The 18,248-nt window shown below is 40.5% G+C and overlaps 1 protein-coding gene across 3 annotated transcripts in view; it reads right to left on the bottom strand.

The window, feature by feature from the left end:
- Nucleotides 1-18,248, bottom strand: part of LOC130927781 (zinc finger protein 432-like) — a 122,147-nt gene that overhangs the window by 15,799 nt on the left and 88,100 nt on the right. The window contains exon 4 of one of the 3 annotated variants that reach the window (XR_009066520.1): nt 2,770-5,945. The exons of 1 other annotated variant lie outside the window; for it this stretch is intronic. Coding sequence is in view for 1 of the 2 variants with exons in the window: in XM_057853791.1 (XP_057709774.1) it covers nt 4,321-5,945 (1,625 nt within the window). In the remaining variant the exon portion in view is untranslated. Of the gene's footprint in view, nt 1-1,990; nt 5,946-18,248 lie in introns of those variants that run through there. One more of the 3 variants, XM_057853791.1, reaches the window with a different exon arrangement.

Genomic DNA, 18,248 nt, shown 5'->3' with positions numbered 1-18,248 from the left:
TCCCCCATAGCTCGAATAATAGCTTCAGGACTAGATGCTTGGCTTGACAGGAAATTGAAATCTGGTGGCAACACACTTTGACCATCTTCTGCTACTTCATCAGTGGGTTCCTCTTCCTGATCAGAAGGTCCAAAGATTCTCCAAGACACAGCAGATCCCTCAGGCAGAATATCCACAGGAATTAAATTTGTATTAACCTTCTCTCTGCACTCACATAGCACAGTCAGCCTTTGAGAATCCTGGTCATACATTCTTCCTCTCACACGAACTCTCCCAAGGACTTTTATTGTCTGCATGGTCTGTTCAATGGCTTCCACTTCCACTTCTGGAGGAACATCTTTCAGCAGCAATGCATAAGCTTGATCGATGCCTTCACCAATGCACCAATTCCTCAACTGAGCCATCCCAAAGCGTTGTACAGATATCGTTATAAATGTAAAAATTATATAACGCTATCAATTTTTTTTTCAAAAGGCTACTTTTATGAAAATTAACTTCTCACAAAGCACTGTTAATTTTAATTCTCTGGGTCAACTACGTATTAGTAAATTAAACACTACTTCAAACTATTTGTAGTTTAAATAAATAAATCCCAGCGGTGCCTCCAATTTATGTAGCACCCGTGCTACCTTTCTATTTGGCAACTAACCAGAGAATGGTGGGTGCTTGGGTTCGTTTGTATCAAAGGAAAATTCTAAATAAATTGGACCCAGAGACGTAGTAAAAATGTAAGAAAATAGAACTATTTTAATTAACTATATACAATATATTTACAAACTGTGAATAATTGGATTAACTAAAAATTAACTTAAATCTGTTCACTCAAAATAAATGTAACTGTTAACTTGTATTTTAAATGTCAAAAATGCAATCAAGCAATAAACACAATTTACAGCACAAAATACCAGTCAACAATCCACAAACGTTCCGGAACAACAAGTTTGTTTTGTTGTTTTTTTTTTTTTCAAAGTGGGCCCACAATCACACACACACATACACACTGTCTTGAGTACTCACGCTCCGGAGCGTCCCCAAAAACCGATACCAGGCCTGCTTGAGGCCTGCCCAACCCGTTGTGTGCACAGCCGGATTGAGTGCGCCGCAGCTTTGAGAGCGACGAAGTTTTGAGAGCGGTGGAGCTTTGAGAGCGGCGAAGTTTTGAGTGCGGTGGGGCTTTTGAGTGCGGTGAAACTTTTGAGAGCGGCGAAACCTTGGCTGTGGCTTCAAGCGGAGAAGTTTCCGAGCGGGACCGTCGCAGGGTAAGCTCAAACGTCGTCGTCGTCTTCGTTAGCCTCGCATTAGCTACGAGTCACGCTAACGCCTTTCCGTCGACCTCCTCGTGGCCTCCAACTCCAAACAGACGCGCATTCAACTGACAACACTCTCCCAGCGTTGTCGACGAGCAATCCGTGAATAATGGAAAGAAAGCACTTGGCATACAGTCCAACTTGCCGCGAACTCTGCGTCCCGAACGTGAACAAAACCGTTAGCCGCCACACTTGCGTCCTCTCGTCTCTCCGAACTTTCTCGAACTCCTCTCTCTCTCTTTCCCTCCGAGAATCGCCATCCTCCAATCAGCGGTCGACTCGCTTCGCTCGCGTCCTCTCGCGAGAGAAATCAACAGTTCTCCTCGTTGTCTCCATGGCAACGGAACTTAAGCAATAGCATTCACGTCTGCTTAAAATGTCCATCAATTCACAATGAAAACAATGGCGTCCACACAAAATGCTTTCACAAATACATAACAATGTAAGCTGTGTGCATCAAACCTCATAGTCATCCTAGCAAATATTATTATTATTCTTTCTGGCTAAACCAACAGTTTATAAAAAGAAATAATAAAATACTTGCAGAACTAACTATCAGGTCACAATTAATATTAATTATTAATTTACCTGATGTGTAGCAAAACGATGTAATGGATTATATTAACCCATACTATTCTGGATGTTTTGGTATATGCCCAATTATACACCTGGGCTACATGTATATTATAATAAATGGTTTGTAGGCACTTCGAATGTAATAATTATGATCAGTTTTAAACATAACTGTCCCACTGAATCATTTTTAAACAAGAATTAAGTACTGTAGTCGAAAAATGATTGGCTTTATTAAATGCTTCTGTTTACGTTCCTTTGCTGTGACTCTTGTAGTGACATGTAGAAAATTACACTCCTCATGATCACTTCTGGCGTTTATTTTATATGTCTCAAATGTCTCCATACACCCACCCACACACACGCACCCCCATTCATTCCAGCGCGGCTTCCTTGCAGAAACTGTTTAACAAGTTAAACGATGATTGACACATTGCTGTGCGTGTGAAGTCTGCTTCTTTGGCAAAAACAAAGACATCGTTAAGCAAGTGCCACTGTGACTGAGAGCTGGGAGAGGGAGGGAGAAAAGCTGTGTGAGTGCATGAAGCAGAACAAAGGCTTGTTAATTAAAAAATACATTAAAAAACTATCCCACGTCCTTGCAATGGGACTATCGCGCATGCGCACATCGCGATGGCGATGTTGAAACGGTATATCGTTCAGGTTTAATAAATATACTGCCCTTTGATCGATGAAATGATTTTTACATTAAAATATTGATATCTGTATGTACCGGAAGCATTACGGTGTTTTGGGTGGATTTTTTTTTCTAGGCAGTATTGCAAATGGCAAACTTTTAATTATACAAACAAACCCACAAGAAGTTACAGAATGCAATTATATATAGAGTATACATGTATGTTTATAGCGCAGGTGTGGGCATACTTACTGCCCCCCGGCTTGGATGTTAGGGTTTACCCCGATAGACGAGAGGGTAGCCTCCCTCCGCCTTCAGGTAGTGGGCGGTTCTTGACTGTTGTTTGTGCTTATGCACAGAACAGCAACTCAGAGTACACACCCTTTTTGGAGTCCATGGAGAATGTGCTGCAGACTGCTCCCTCTGGGGACTCCCTCGTTCTGCTGGGGGACTTCAACACTTGCATGGGCAATGACAGTGAGACATGGAGATGTACGATTGGGAGGAACCCCCCCATCAGAACACGAGCGGTGTTCTGTTATTGGACTTCTGTACTTGTCACGGTTTGTCCACCAAACATCGGAGTGTCCAAATGTGCACATAGCACAGGGTCTTGTTCTTGCCATTGAGCAGACTTCTTAGGACCTGCCTTACTCGTTGCAGATACCTGTTTTGGATGTGATATTACAAGGTACTTGTAAGCTCTCCTCAACATCTGCTATCGGCCCCACTGGGAGTACAACCCCCTCAGTCTGGACCACCTTCCCTCTCTTTGTCACCGTTCGGCCACATTTCTCCAGCCAGAATGACATTCAATGTCCGCGCTGTAGATGCTAGTGGTGTGGATCAGTGAGTCAATGTCTCGCTCACTCACAGCTTGATGTCATTCATGTAGAAGAGGTGACTGAGGGTGAACCCATTCTTAAGTCTGTATTCATCGCCAGTCTTGTTGATCAATTGGCTGAGGGGGTTCAGGCCTATGCAGAACAGCAGTGGGGATAGGGCATCTCCTTGGTATATGCCACATTTGATGGAGACTTGCGCAATTAGCTCAAAGTTGGCTGCCTCAAGGGTGGTCTGCCACAGCCTCATTGCATTTGCAACAAAGGCTCTTAGTGTGGTGTAAACCTTCAGAGATTCCAGGATCCATGTGTGCGGCATTGAGTCATAGGCTTTCTAGTAATCAATCCATGCAGTGCACAAGTTTGTCTGTCTGGTTTTATTGGCTCATGCGACAGTTCTGTCCCCCTTCAGTTTCTCTCCCCCAACAGAGGGAGATATGGAAAACATGATGGGAAAAGTGGCCCCGAGGTGCGGATTTGGTAAACCATGATCTAAGTTCTTATACTTTCAACTGTTAAAAAAAAAACCAACAAAAAAACACAAGTGAACAAAATTGTGAAAAGAATCAGGATCGAACAATATGAGGAAAAAAAAAATATTTATCTATTTATTTTTTGGCCAGATCATCCCGGTCAAGGATCACCCGACTTAAATTCATTTCAATTCATATTCATTCCAACTCTCCAGTGTGGTTTCTTTTGTGTTTTATTAGGTATCTTTCCGAAGAGAATCTTTTGCCACAAATTGAGCAGGAAAAAGGTCCGTCTCCAGTGTGGGTTCTAGTGTGTTCATTTAAGTGTTGCTTCTAAGCGAATATTTGACCACAAACGGAGCAGGAAAAAGTTTTTTCACCAGTGTGGGTTCTTGCGTGTGGTTTGAAGCGGATCTTGCAACTGAATATTTTGCCACAAACTGCGCAGGGAAAAGGTTTTTCTCCAGTGTGGGTTCTTGTGTGTATTTTTAAGTAGCTCTTGTGACTGACTCATTGGCCACAAACTGAGCAGGAAAAAGGTTTTCACCAGCGTGGGTTTTTGTGTGTTCTGTAAGGTGTTTTTTCTGAGCGAATTTTTGGCCACAAACTGAGCAGGAAAAAGGTGTTTCTCCAGTGTGGATTCTTGTGTGTTTTTTTAGGTGTCTATTTGAAGGGAATTTTTGGCCACAAACTGAGCAGGAAAAAGGTTTTTCTCCAGTGTGGATTCTCGTGTGTGTTGTTAAGTGGTACCTGCTACTGTATCTGTTGCCACAAACTGTACAAGGAAAAGGTTTTTCTCCAGTGTGGATTCTTGAATGTATTTTCAAGTGTGGCTTTCGAGCGAATCTTTGACCACAAACTGAGCAGACGAAAGGTTTTTCACCAGTATGGGTTCTTGTGTGATCTGTTAAGGTTCCCTTGTGAGAGAATCTTTGGCCACAAAATGAGCAGGAAAAAGGCTTTTCTCCAGTGTGGGTTCTTGTGTGTGATATTAAGTGGTACTTGCTACTGTATCTTTTGCCACAAACTGCACAAGTAAAAGGTTTTTCTCCAGTGTGGGTTCTTGAGTGTACTTTCAAGTGTTGCTTTTGAGCGAATCTTTGACCACAAACTGAGCAGACGAAAGGTTTTTCACCAGTATGGGTTCTTGTGTGTTCTGTTAGGCTTACTTTGTGAGCGAATCTTTGGCCACAAAGGGAACAGGAAAAAGGCTTTTCTCCAGTGTGGGTTCTTGTGTGTGTTTTTAACTTGCTCTTGCTACTGCATCTTTTGCCACAAACTGCACAAGGAAAAGGTTTTTCTCCAGTGTGGGTTTTTGTGTGTTCTGTTAGGCTTCCATTGTGAGTGAATCTTTGGCCACAAAGTGAACAGGAAAAAGGCTTTTCTCCAGTGTGGGTTCTTGTGTGTATTATTAACTTGCTATTGCTACTGCATCTTTTGCCACAAACTGCACAAGGAAAAGGATTTTCTCCAGTGTGGGTTCTTGTGTGTATTTTTAAGGAGCTCTTGTGACTGAATTTTTGGCCACAAACTGTGCAGGGAAAAAGCTTTTCTTCATTGTGGGTTCTTTTGTGTTTAGTTAGGTATCTCTCTGAGGAGAATCTTCGGCCACAAACTGAGCAGGAAAAAGTTTTTTCTCCGGTCTGGCTCCTCGTATGCTTACAACAAGTATACTTATTAATAAAGGTTTTCCCACACTGAGAGCATTTGCGTTTGTTGTTACTGTCAGCTTTCTTATGACCTTTATCATCACTGTCAGGCAAGTGCGACATGGCGTCTTCGCTATCTGATAGTGGAGCAGTGAAACTGTCCGCTTGCAATCTTTCTGTTAGGCTGCTGCTGCCGCTTGCAGAGTCCGCTCCTCTTCTGGTCTCACTCAGGCCCCCTTCACTCTTCAAAGGCTCATCAGTTAGCCTTGTGACATCGTCCTCCTCCTTAATGTATGGCTCTACCTCTAATGTAAGCTCTACCGCCTCCTTTTTGATTGGAAGTTGCTCTTCTCTCTTTTGCTGATCATGGTCGTCTAGCTTTTTCATTTGCGGGTGCTCAATTTCCTCTTTAACGCCAGGAGACTCTGACTCCTGCTGCTCAAGACCAAGATTTTTTCTGAAACCTGCAAGACACAAAATGGAGACCAATTATGAACTCAAAAAAAAAAAAAAAAAAAAAAAAAACAATAACATGTTGGATTAACATTAAAAAAAAAATCATGCAAAGTATTTCCACCTGATTAAATGGCTCCTTTCCAATTTGAAGCACTTGTGTTGCACCGAATAGCGTACCGCACGAGTGCTATTTTTAGACCGCAAGGCAGCGTGATGTCACCATCTTAAACGGGAAGGGAGTCAAGTGGTCAACATAGAAAGCACGCTCGCAGACAAACCATGCTGATACTGCTTGATTTCTGCAGGTTATCTCTCAAAAAATAACATGCAGAGTCTGTAATTTTGCATCTAGTTCTATATACATGTGATATCTACCGTAGCATTATGCGGGTGTAGTTGGTAGCGGCTGTCGGCCTCAGTCAGGTATTATTCTTTTTTTTATCTAGTGGTATAAGTTGCAGGTAGTCCCCAGTTTACGAACAAGTTCCGTTCCTGCACTGGCAATGTGACCCCGATTCCCGTCTAAGTGGGATTTAACTTTTTCAATATCTCTAATAAATAAATATCTTAAAGAAAAGTATAATTCATATATAATACAACAAACATCATGTATTATACGTCATGTCCTGTGCTCGCCAAGACGTGGGAGCAAAGTCATCGCTAGACAGTGAGCTAAACTCCGAAATGACGATGTCAGACATCCATGCTGCTGCTCATGACATCAACACTTGCACAATGAAACAAAAATAAAATGAAATTAAATCAGCCTCATCTTCAATAATAGCAATTAAAATTTGTGTTTACAAGTAGCTGCTGATATGGCAATAACAATTAACATCCGTTAGCGTCTGCACATCATAAAATACCAGAACATGAACTCGCCCCAAGCATAGACATCAAAATACATGACTGGAAAGCTCCTTCACTCTCTGCCCCCCACCTGCCCGTAGGGGGCTGTGTGACTCAGCTTCATTTATTAGATATCGGAGGGAGCGAAACGCTTACACATGCTTCTGAGCAAAATGCCGGATTTACATTCAAAAAGTACGAAAGCTGAACCGCATACTAACAAGAAGGATTGTCTCAGGAGTGATTTGTTCGAGGATTCAAGGTAAACACTATTTTTCGTACCATGCATTTCGAAACATTGTGAAAAAAATTAATTGGAGAAATTAGTCGCTCCATACCTCGCAATATTTACGCAAAATAACTGACAACTGCCCAGTTTTTGCTTTTAACCAAGAATCGAGACTGTTTTACGTCCATATCTATAAAGGATTCAGTGATTTAAGCAATTATTCACATGAATTTTCAACGGAAAAAGCCATTGTGGCAGCCCCCTTATCAAAACAAAGCGCTAACAGACTAGCATCATTCTTCGACAGATTTACGTAAAGTAAATTCAAACTGCCCGTTTTTTTATGCTTTTGACCAAAAATCGAGACTGTTGTACGTCCATATCTATAAAGAATTCAGGGATTCAAGCATTTATTCACAAGAATTTCAATGTAAAAGCTGTTTGTTGTGGACTTGTGGGGAGGCGGCATCACAGTGAACCTGAAGACGAGCCGCACATTCGACATACATTGGGGCAAATAAGTATTTAGTCAACCACCAATTGTGCAAGTTCTCCTACTTGAAAAAAATAGAGAGACCTGTAATTGTCAACATGGACAAACCTCAACCATGAGAGACAGAATGTGAAAAAAAAAACAACAACAGAAAATCAAATTGTTTGATTTTTAAAGAATTTATTTCCAAATTAGAGTGGAAAATAAGTATTTGGTCACCTACAAACAAGCAAGATTTCTGGCTGTCAAAGAAAAGATTTCTGGCGCTCAAAGAGGTCTAACTTCTTCTAACGAGGCTCCACTCATTATCTGTAGTAATGGGACCTTTTTTAACTCATTATCGGTATAAAAGACACCTGTACACAACCTCAGTCAGTCACACTCCAACTTCCACTATGGCCAAGACCAAAGAGCTGTCGAAGGACACCAGAGACAAAATTGTGGACCTGCACCAGGCTGGGAAGACTGAATCTGCAGTAGGTAAAACGCTTGGAGTAAAGAAATCAACTGTGGGAGCAATTATTAGAAAATGGAAGACATACAAGACCACTGATAATGTCCCTCAATCTGGGGCTCCATGCAAGATCTCACCCCGTGGCGTCAAAATGATAACAAGAACGGTGAGCAAAAATCCCAGAACCACAGGGGAGGACCTAGTGAATGACCTACAGAGAGCTGGGACCAAAGTAACAAAGGCTACTATCGGTTACACAATGCGCAGCCAGGGACTAAAATCCTGCACTGCCAGACGTGTCCCCTTGCTGAAGCCAGTACACGTCCAGGCCCGTCTGCGGTTCTCTAGAGAGCATTCAAATGATCCAGAAGAGGACTGGGAGAATGTGTTATGGTCAGATGAAACCAAAATAGAACTTTTTGGTAGAAACCAACGTTCTCGTGTTTGGAGGAGAAAGAATACTGAATTGCATCCGCAGAACACCATACCCACTGTGAAGCATGGGGGTGGAAACATCATGCTTTGGGGCTGTTTTTCTGCAAAGGGACCAGGACAACTGATCTGTGTAAAGGAAAGAATGAATGGGGCCATGTATCGGGATATTTTGAGTGGAAATCTCCTTCCATCAGCAAGGGCATTGAAGATGAGACGTGGCTGGGTCTCTCAGCATGACAATGATCCCGAACACACAGCCAGGGCAACAAAGGAGTGGCTTCGTAAGAAGAATTTTAAGGTCCTGGAGTGGCCTATCCAGTGTCCAGATCTCAACCCCATAAAAAATCTGTGGGGGGAGTTGAAAGTTGCCCAACGACAGCCCCAAAACCTCACTGCTTTAGAGGAGATCTGCATGGAGGAATGGGCCAAAATACCAGCAACAGTAAGGGTGTCAACAATAATCGATGCGGCGATGCATCCCGATGCGGGGCATGGACGATTCGATTCAATGCGGGAAACAAGCCGAATCGATTCAGCGCATTTTAAAATATATAAGTACGTTCAAAAATCTTCCCTGCGCAATTCCGGTGATGCAATGGATTTGGTTTCCCCATTTGTATTATTATTCTCATGTTTAATTTTTTACACACCGCATAACTCTGGTCAAGTTTCCCACCAACCTCGTAGAAGCCAAAATGTCTCCAGATGTCTGCTTTTAATGTGTTAGGTGCATCAATAATCTTTCTCGCTCCCACTTTCTCCGCTTCAGCCATTGTTATGTTATATCCTATCTCTCTGCTCTCTCGATTAGAGCTTAGTTCGGGCCTAAAAAGTCCAGCCCGACCCCACCCAGCCCCGTGTATCAAAGGCCGAGAGCCCGAAATTTTACGTTTTATTTGTAGGCTCGAGCCCGAACCCCCCCCCGAAAATGTACGTTTCATTTGTAGGCCCGAGCCCGTTTTATTTGTGAGGACTCAGCAGGAGGAGCAAATGCGGGGATGCAATGCGTGGTTGCGTTTTGTGTGATCACATCTGGGAAGATGCCTATGTGCATAATGATAAATTAAAACCTGTCTTTTGTAACAAATTCTCCCAGATAAACAAGACTGTAAGATGCATATTCAATAAACATTTATATCGTTTATATTTGTGTTTCTGTTCTATCAGGTGGATAGTTCATGCGTCATTTCCTCGGCAAAATGCAATAGACATTTATTTCATTTTCTTCGAGTTGGCAGAAAAAAACACAAGTTTTCTTAATGTTTAAATAGTCTACATATTTTTATTATAATTATAAATGCATTTACACAACGAAATAACGCTGGAAAGGTTTGTTAAATATATTTCTGTGTGGGATATTGTGCTCACTATACACGCCTCTCTGACAAGGAGAGGAACAGCAGCATATTCAAAAATAAACTAAAATACTTTTAAATAACATTCTTTATTTTAATGACTCGCATCAGAACACACAAAAGAACAACCTGCCTTAAGGAGCACTGAAACAATAATGACGTTTTAAGGAACACACGAACTCCACGATGTCCTGCTTAGCACGAATAGGTGCAGCCCTTGAAATAAATGATAATAACGATGTATGATTAATATCTTTTAGGCCAGTACAGTTTTTAAAATGCCTGCTCAGCATCAATGTGCCAGTCTTTCTGCTCTCGTACGAGAGCAAAGCGCCACATTTGTTGCATTCGGCAAGGCCAACAGTTTTCTGTAACATCTTCCACTATCAATTTAAATCCTTTCCACACACCACTCGTGGATTCTTGCCTTTTCAATCCCACCGTCTTTAGTTTGCTTTTCACCTCTTGCGGCTCTATATCGAAATTCAAAAAGGAAATACCAGGATGCAGCGTTGCAGACTCGCGGAGAGCGCCAAGAGCGGGTGGGGAAGATTAAAAGGAGGGTGGGGCCACGGCGTTCATGTGCGCAAACAACGCACTGGCTCATGTTTGTGATTACAAAAGCGCCTTCTCTCTGTTTCATCCAATTTATTTATTTTATAACAAGTATTCCTTAGTTTAACATCCATACATTCTTTTAGTATACAAATATATATTTATTTAAAAAAAACGTTAGCGAGAGTGAAGTCCGGCCCGATCCGACCCGACCCGAACGTAAATTGACAATTTGGGCCCGGTCCGGCCCGAAATTCGGTCGGGTTCAGGTTTGGGCTCAAGATCTAGGCTCAACAGTAGAGGGAGCTACTTTACATTCAAATAGCAATCAATTCCCTGGATTGTTATTGCGATAAAGATGCTGCTGCACTACAATATTTTCTTTGTCGTTTTCTTTAATATTTACTTGAATATTTCTATTGATGGGTCGTTGTGACTAAAAAACAGTGACTGTTATTACTGATTTTGCACAGGAGTTCAGATGTTGCACTGTGTGAAAGGCTGCTACTGTGTGTAAAAAAAAAAAGAGAGAAAGCACTAATTAAATGCTGTGATCTGTTTTTTTTTTATATATATATCTGAAAGTATACTATTTTCATTTGACTTCAACCTGGAGTGACACAAGAGCCAATAAAAATTTGTTTAATGTCTGACCGCTTGTGTTGTCTTATGATTCACGAAAAATATGCTTTGTTTAGAATTTTAATGCATCCCAGGCTTTAATGCAGTGGTCTCCAAACTATTCCACATAGGGCCGCAGTGGGTGCAGGATTTCACTCCAACAAAACAAGACTACACCTTTTCACCAATCTGGTGTTTTATAAGTGTAATCAGTTGATTGCAGTCAGGTGCTGCTTGTTTAAGTACAAACCACATTGGTTAAAAGGTCTGTGCTTGATCGGTATGAACAAAAACCAGGACCCACAGCGGCCCTGGAGGACCGGTTTGGAGACCCTGCTTTAATGCATCGCGATGCATTGCCGAATCGAACCGAATCGTGACCCTCTGAATCGAATCGTGGCCTTCCGAATCGTAATTGAATCGAATCGTGAGGGCAGTGCCGATGCACACCTCTAAACAACAGTGTGTGAAAAGCTTGTGAAGAGTTACAGAAAATGTTTGGCCTCCGTTATTGCCAACAAAGGGTACATAACAAAGTATTGAGATGAACTTTTGGTATTGACCAAATACTTATTTTACACCATGATTTGTAAATCAGATAAATAAAAGTCTAATAAATTCTTTAAAAAATCAAACAATGTGATTTTCAGTTTTTTTTTTTTTTTTTTTTCCCAAATTCTGTCTCTCATGGTTGAGGCTTACCCATGTTGACAATTACAGGCCTCTCTCATATTTTCAAGTGGGAGAACTTGCACAATTAGTGGTTGACTAAATACTTATTTGCCCCACTGTATAAATGCTTGGGTGGGCTTGGTTAAAGCAGACACTGTTTATTCATCTGTGTGATTTTGACAAAGATCAGATCACATTGATGGTAATTTTATGCAGAAAAGTGAGAAAATCCAAAAGGCTCAGATACTTTGTCATACCACTGTAACTCCAGGACACTGCTGGCAGGAGGAGAGTGAGAGGCTGTACGAGCGTAAAGCACAAAAACTAGGGCTGCTAAATAATTAAAATTTCTAATCGAGTTAATCACAGCTTAAAAATTAATTAATCGTGATTAATCATAATTAATCGCAATTCAAACCATCTCTAAAATATGCCATATTTTTCTGTAAATTATTGTTGGAATGGAAAGATAAGACACAAGATGGATATATACATACAACATACTGAACATAAGTACTGTATTTGTTTATTATAACAATAAATCCACAAATGGCATTATTAACATTCTTTCTGTTAAAGTGATCCACGGATAGAAAGACTTGTAGTTCTTAAAAGATAAATGTTATCCAAGGTCCCCCCAGGATTGATAAATCTAAGACATTTAAGACCTTTTTTAATTCCATTTCAACTGAAAATTAATACTTTTCTCGCACCCATTATTTAGATAATATTGAATCATATTAAACAAATGAAGCACTGAACATCAAATTTAACCTCAATTACTAAGTGTGTTTGACAAAAGAACGCACATTTATTGAATATACAATTACAACACATTTAAAGTAACATTATGCAGTCTTTCAGAATTTTTTTTAAACACACACGCGCAGGCACGCAATAACTATAGACAAAAAGAGGAGGAGGACAGGACTCAGACCAGCCAAGACCCCAGTGAACATGGCTAACTGTTGCGTTAAAACGGCGAAATTCACATTCATTCGAAATACATTATTGCATCGAACACATTTTAATTGGAGTAATTGGCAACTTACTTTGAAGTGTTTAAGCAGGTCCACTGCCTTTGCAAGACCCTTAAACTGTGACCCAAAGTATCTGGATGTGACTTGAGCCCCTTTCGCATACTCTAAAATACCGGGAATATCGCGGTATTTATCCGTGCAGCAGTTGTGTGTGAAAATAATTTTCCGTGTCGACTGACACGGAGTTTACGCTGACATTTCACGGGTCGCGTCCTAGTATCATGTCCGGGACTTTCCCGGGAAGTGGTGTGCGTGAAAGCAGGCGTTAAAACTCCCGGGTCATAGCAGATGACTGATGACCGAAATATTATGGCGGCGGCCGATGTAACTTCCTCCCTCTTCGCAGTAAGACGAAAAGCGGTAAACAAACATCGCAATTATCAACATAGCAAGCTGGAAACAGCTAAATTAAACTGAAAACATAACGAAATTAAAATGTCAATTATTATGTCATGGTCGAGCCGGGAACGCTAACTTTTTAAATAAATATATATGAACGATGTATGGATATTAAACTAAGGAATACTTGTTATAAAATAAATAATTTGGATTAAAAAAAAAGAAGGCGCTGTATGGTCATTGCAGAGCCAGAGCGTGCCATACGCCCTTTTTAGTGTTCCCCTCTGCGGATCCGCAAAACCGCGTGTTTATTTAGGTTTAACAAACTTTTCCAGCGTTATTTCGTTGAGTAAATACATTATAATGATCATAAAAAATATGTAGACTACTTAAACATTAACCCTGGAACACTAAACCTGGGTGATCTTCACCCATACAGTCATTGTCATGTGATTTTTATTGTGTTGCTGCTGTCTTAGTTACATGGGTTCCTGGGTAGCTTCAAGCTTCTCACTGATGTCATTAATGGTATATTTGTTTCCTTCCTCCAAGCTATAGTTTTTTCAAGAGGCATGCGTTCGGGTGATTTTCACCCGACGTTAGTGATAGAGAGTAAATATTGTATGAGTGAAATTTACCCGATGTTAGTGTTAGTGTGTTTAATTCAGACGCTCTTTACACTTTTCAAGAGAAACAACATTCAGACTGGCCGCATACTCTGCCCCATTTCATCCACAGATGCCATTCTGCTTCAAGCTTGGTTACTCTGGCATGCTAACAAGTGAGTAACACGTAGCCAATGTTAATTTACATCTTTAATTGTTAGCTGAGCAGATTTCTTTTGTTTTCAACTAGAGCGAAGCTTTTAGCTAGCTAGCTAGCTACAAGTGAAGTTGTAGCACTCAGGGAGTGAGAAAAAAGATGTCCAGAAAACCAGTAAAATACCTGACAGAGAAGGAAATACAAGATCTTCTGTTCAGGGAAAGCAGTGATGAAGATGTTGATCATGTGGGAGCAGAGGTGATGTATGACAGTGACAGTGATAGAGACTATATACCAGAATCAAGTGATGATGATGAGGAGGATGATAGTGATTGCATTGAGCCTAGCACTTCAGGTCATAAGAGAAAAAAAATACGACATCGTGAGTGTGGTGACCATACCACCAGACAAATGGTCGACCAGTGTGCCCTCGCCATTACTACCCTGCCTGTACCGACTGCATGTAAGACATAAGGCAAGTTAGAGACGTCCTATAATTTGCATCAATTAGTATAATGACCATGAATAAACATCACTTAATGCTAATTTCCAAGGAAATGCATATATTCAATAAAATTCGGTAATTTTTCCCCTCTCAAAAAATGCCATTTTTTGTCTCTCTCTCTCTCTCAGTTGTCAGTGATGCAGGAAGACTGTGCCTTCACCAGACTAGGCTCACATGTCCCAGGAATGGGTGGACCAAAGAGCAAGTTCTAAGCTCCATTATCTTTTTTGTTAGGAAATGTTTCATTAAGGACTTCCTGATTTTTCAAAAATTTTGCTGCCTTTTTAAAGGGTACCCCATGGTACCTCTTTTTTATTTTATGTGTTATTGTAAATTGGTAAAATAAAGAAGAGTACTACAATTTGGCATACAGTTTTTCACTTTTAACATAAATTGATGAAAACTGTAATTTATCGGGGATAATATATCGGGTAAAACATACCCAACGTTAGTGATGGAGTAACTAATTTAACATTAGTGTTCTAGGGTTAAGAAAACTTGTGTTTTTTTTCTGCCAACTGAGAATTTGTTACAAAAGACAGGCTTTTATGCAGACATCGTCACAAATGTGATCACACAAAACGCAACCAGTCCATTTTCCCCAAGCAGCAAGTAGTGCTCTGACAGGTCTGACTGGTGCATTCTTTCCTTTTCTCCTTCTCCTGAGTCCTCAAGAAGAAAACATAGCATTTTGTTTTTTTTTCTGGGCTCGGGCCTATAAATAAAACATGAAATTTCATGTTTTCAGGCTCGGGCCTGCAAATCAATTTAATTGATCGGGCTCGGGCCGGGTCGGGCTCTAATACCCGTGGACTGGGTCGGGTCGGGTGGGGTGGGGTGGGGTCGGGCTGGATTTCTTAGGCCCGATTTTACCTCTATCTTAAAATCTTGATGAGCTTAAATTGGCTGCAGTTACGACGTCGGGAATGCTCCCTCCGGAAAAACACAATTTGACCAATATTATGTTTAACAAACTTTTCCAGGGTTTTCATTGTGTAAACGCATTTAAAGCACTAATGTGAAGTAATTTCATAAAATGCCAAATAGGTCCAGAATTAAAGTAAATAAACGTTATTCAACAAATAAAGCATGAAAAAATAATTTATATGTGGTATATTTGACAAAATAATCGCGTTTCCGAAGTTCGAGCCTGAAAGGGGACAAACCCGGAAGTGATACGTCACACCGAGAACAGTGATGGGAGCGAACAATGCTTCAAACAGCGATATAAGTGATAGATCAAGCGCAAGTGAGGAGACCCAAGTTTTTGAAGAGTTGGAGGAAGAGGAGGAGGAGGTTGGAATTTTATGTTGGATCGTACATGTATTAGCCAGACGCTAATCAAGATGCAAACAATGTACCCAGACTACCTGACATCGAATGGAGACAAGACCCATCGAGATTACAAGATTGGTAAGATATAGGCTGTTATTATTTTCATGATTGAAGATGCAGGCATTTGCACATAATTTCATGTTTTTGTCTATCTGATGACATTGTTTAAAAAAAATAATAATCAGACTGCATGTTCATTTTGTCAGATCCGGCAGCGCTCATGCATATAAAATAATAATATAAAAACGTTGGGGGGGAGAAGGAGATGAGTCGTTGATTGCTTTTTCCACTTTATTGTGGCAACAATAAGAAAACAAAATAATAGCGGACTGCCGCCACATTTGACCGCAAAGTTTTGCTTGTCGCTCATCTCCCCCTCGCCTCGTACTTCCAGCTACTACTACTTCCTGGGGCTATCGGCAGGAAGTGGCGTCTAATGGCGTGAGGAAATGTAGTTTTTTCACACAAGCGAACAGATTACAAAGCACCACTTCAGTGTTGTCCCGAGACTACATTTCCCATGATTCACTGCGGGACTTGCGCTGTCAACGTTCACATTTGACAGCATTGTGCAGCTGTTAGCTCGCCATTCACGCTCGTTTGCATTTGATCGCTTGTCTGATACACTCCTGCTTTTTCGGTGAGGTATTTTGTTTATTCGTTATTGGATTGTTTTTGTTCACCACTGTAAATAAGAGCACTGAAGCAAGAAGGGGTAAGTCGCTATTTCTGTTCAACCCGTTTTCTCCTGTGTTTTTTAGCGTAAGAAGCTAGGGTAGAAGGCTAGTGGCTGTCTTTTCTTCGTTCTTTTTCATGATCAGAGTTTAGTTAGCGGTTGGGGTTCAAGTGTAGATTCCTTTTGTTTGCCTGGGCTTACCCTGAAGCCGCGCTTCATCTACATTTTGTACATATTGCCTTAAAAGGTGGAAAAGCGCTATATAACACCATTTACCATATTCATTGCAAGTTTGTTGTGTAAATTTTGTGCCACTTGTGAAATTGTGTGGCTCGTTTTATGTTACGCCCTTCGTGAGCCGTCCTTGGGACGTAACACTAGCGAACACAACAACAACTATGCCACGACTATTACCACGAGTTGGCTTTCGGCTAACGTCGCTAGCTTCTACTGTACATTTCACAACAGTTGGCAGCTCTGCTTTGACAAAGTCATCAGTCATCTATCCAAAAATCACACTTACTTTTTGGCAAATCCTTGATCATAAGCAGACCGGTTAAGGAAGCAGGCATCTTCGAAGTGTTTGCAGCAGAGAACACTACTCGATGATGGCGTGAAATTCATTCACTTTGTGCAAACGAAAGATGTCCATTTACGTGTCCTGCTATCCTTTGGCCACTCATACAACTTTTCGTTTGAGTGAGAACAAAACATCACCACACACCGCCGTGGCATCTTACCGAGAAGCAATGCAACAAACAATACTCTTCTATGGCGGACTTTCTCGCATTTCCCGGTGTGACGTAATTGCCGAAGATTTCCGAAGATTGCCGAAGAAAAGCATTTTCGTTGTCAGGGGCGTTGCTATGGGTTAAACAAACAATCTGGAAGGGTTGCGTTAAAAAAAATAATGAAAATATGCTTATAATTGTTTACCCATTGATATTATTCAAAAACATGGTTGGCCAACCTTACTTCACATTAGCGCTTTAAATGATCATAAAAATATGTAGACTTTTTAAACACTAAGAAAATTTGCGTTTTTTTTCTTCTTCTGCCATCTGAATATTCCTTACAAAAGACAGTTGCGACATCGGGAACGCTCCCTCTGGAACAAAATGCAATTTGACCAACATTGTGCCAGCTGATGCCGACCAAAAATGACGTTCAATTTGTAGTGCAGTACATCGTAAAAATTCTATGCGTCACCTTCGTTATGGATTACAAAAAAAAACCACAAAAAAAACTTCTTCACGGATATAATTTAGGGTGCACTGAGATTTCTTAAAATAAAGACCACGGTAAAAAAAATCCAGACTTACAACGGCTAATTTAATACTTTTAATACCTTTAATAATGGAAAACTAAATTCACTGCTTTTTTAAATACTTTTAATAACCCGTGGGTACCATGGGTATAGTTACAAGTTATAGTAATTTTATATTAAAACCCCTCTTCATTTTTTTGTTTTAATAAAATTTGTAAGATTTTCAATCAAAAGTAGAGTTAATATATTAATAAGAATAAAAATAACAATAATCACAATGGCGTGACCAAAGTCTTAGTAAGTTTTATGTGTATTTTGCATAGCTATTTTGATAGGGAATGCCAGGTTACTTTGCATTGTTGTTTAACTGTGTGAGAATAGGGCCTCATTACTACAGACTGAAGTGGTTTTCTTTTCGTGAACATTTTTTTTTGAGAGATAGGAATATTATTTTTGTTGTGCTTTCACTAAATGATACTTATGTTTGTTGTGAAGGAGTTGCCGAAGCTTATGCCAATAAACTGCGCGGTCCAAAGAACGCCTGTGTCCACTCGCCTTTATAACATATATACCTCTGTACATATCTTACCCAAAATACAACAAGAGAACAGGACAGGTTAAAAAAAAAATATATAACAAGAGACACATAATTGCTACTAAAAGAAAGAACACTTACGGAAATATGCGTGGAGCACAAATAGCACAATGCAACAGCATAAATGTC

This window comes from Corythoichthys intestinalis, chromosome 13 (genome assembly GCF_030265065.1).
Source record: "Corythoichthys intestinalis isolate RoL2023-P3 chromosome 13, ASM3026506v1, whole genome shotgun sequence".
Lineage (NCBI taxonomy): Eukaryota > Metazoa > Chordata > Actinopteri > Syngnathiformes > Syngnathidae > Corythoichthys > Corythoichthys intestinalis.
This window is presented reverse-complemented; position numbering and strand designations above follow the sequence as displayed.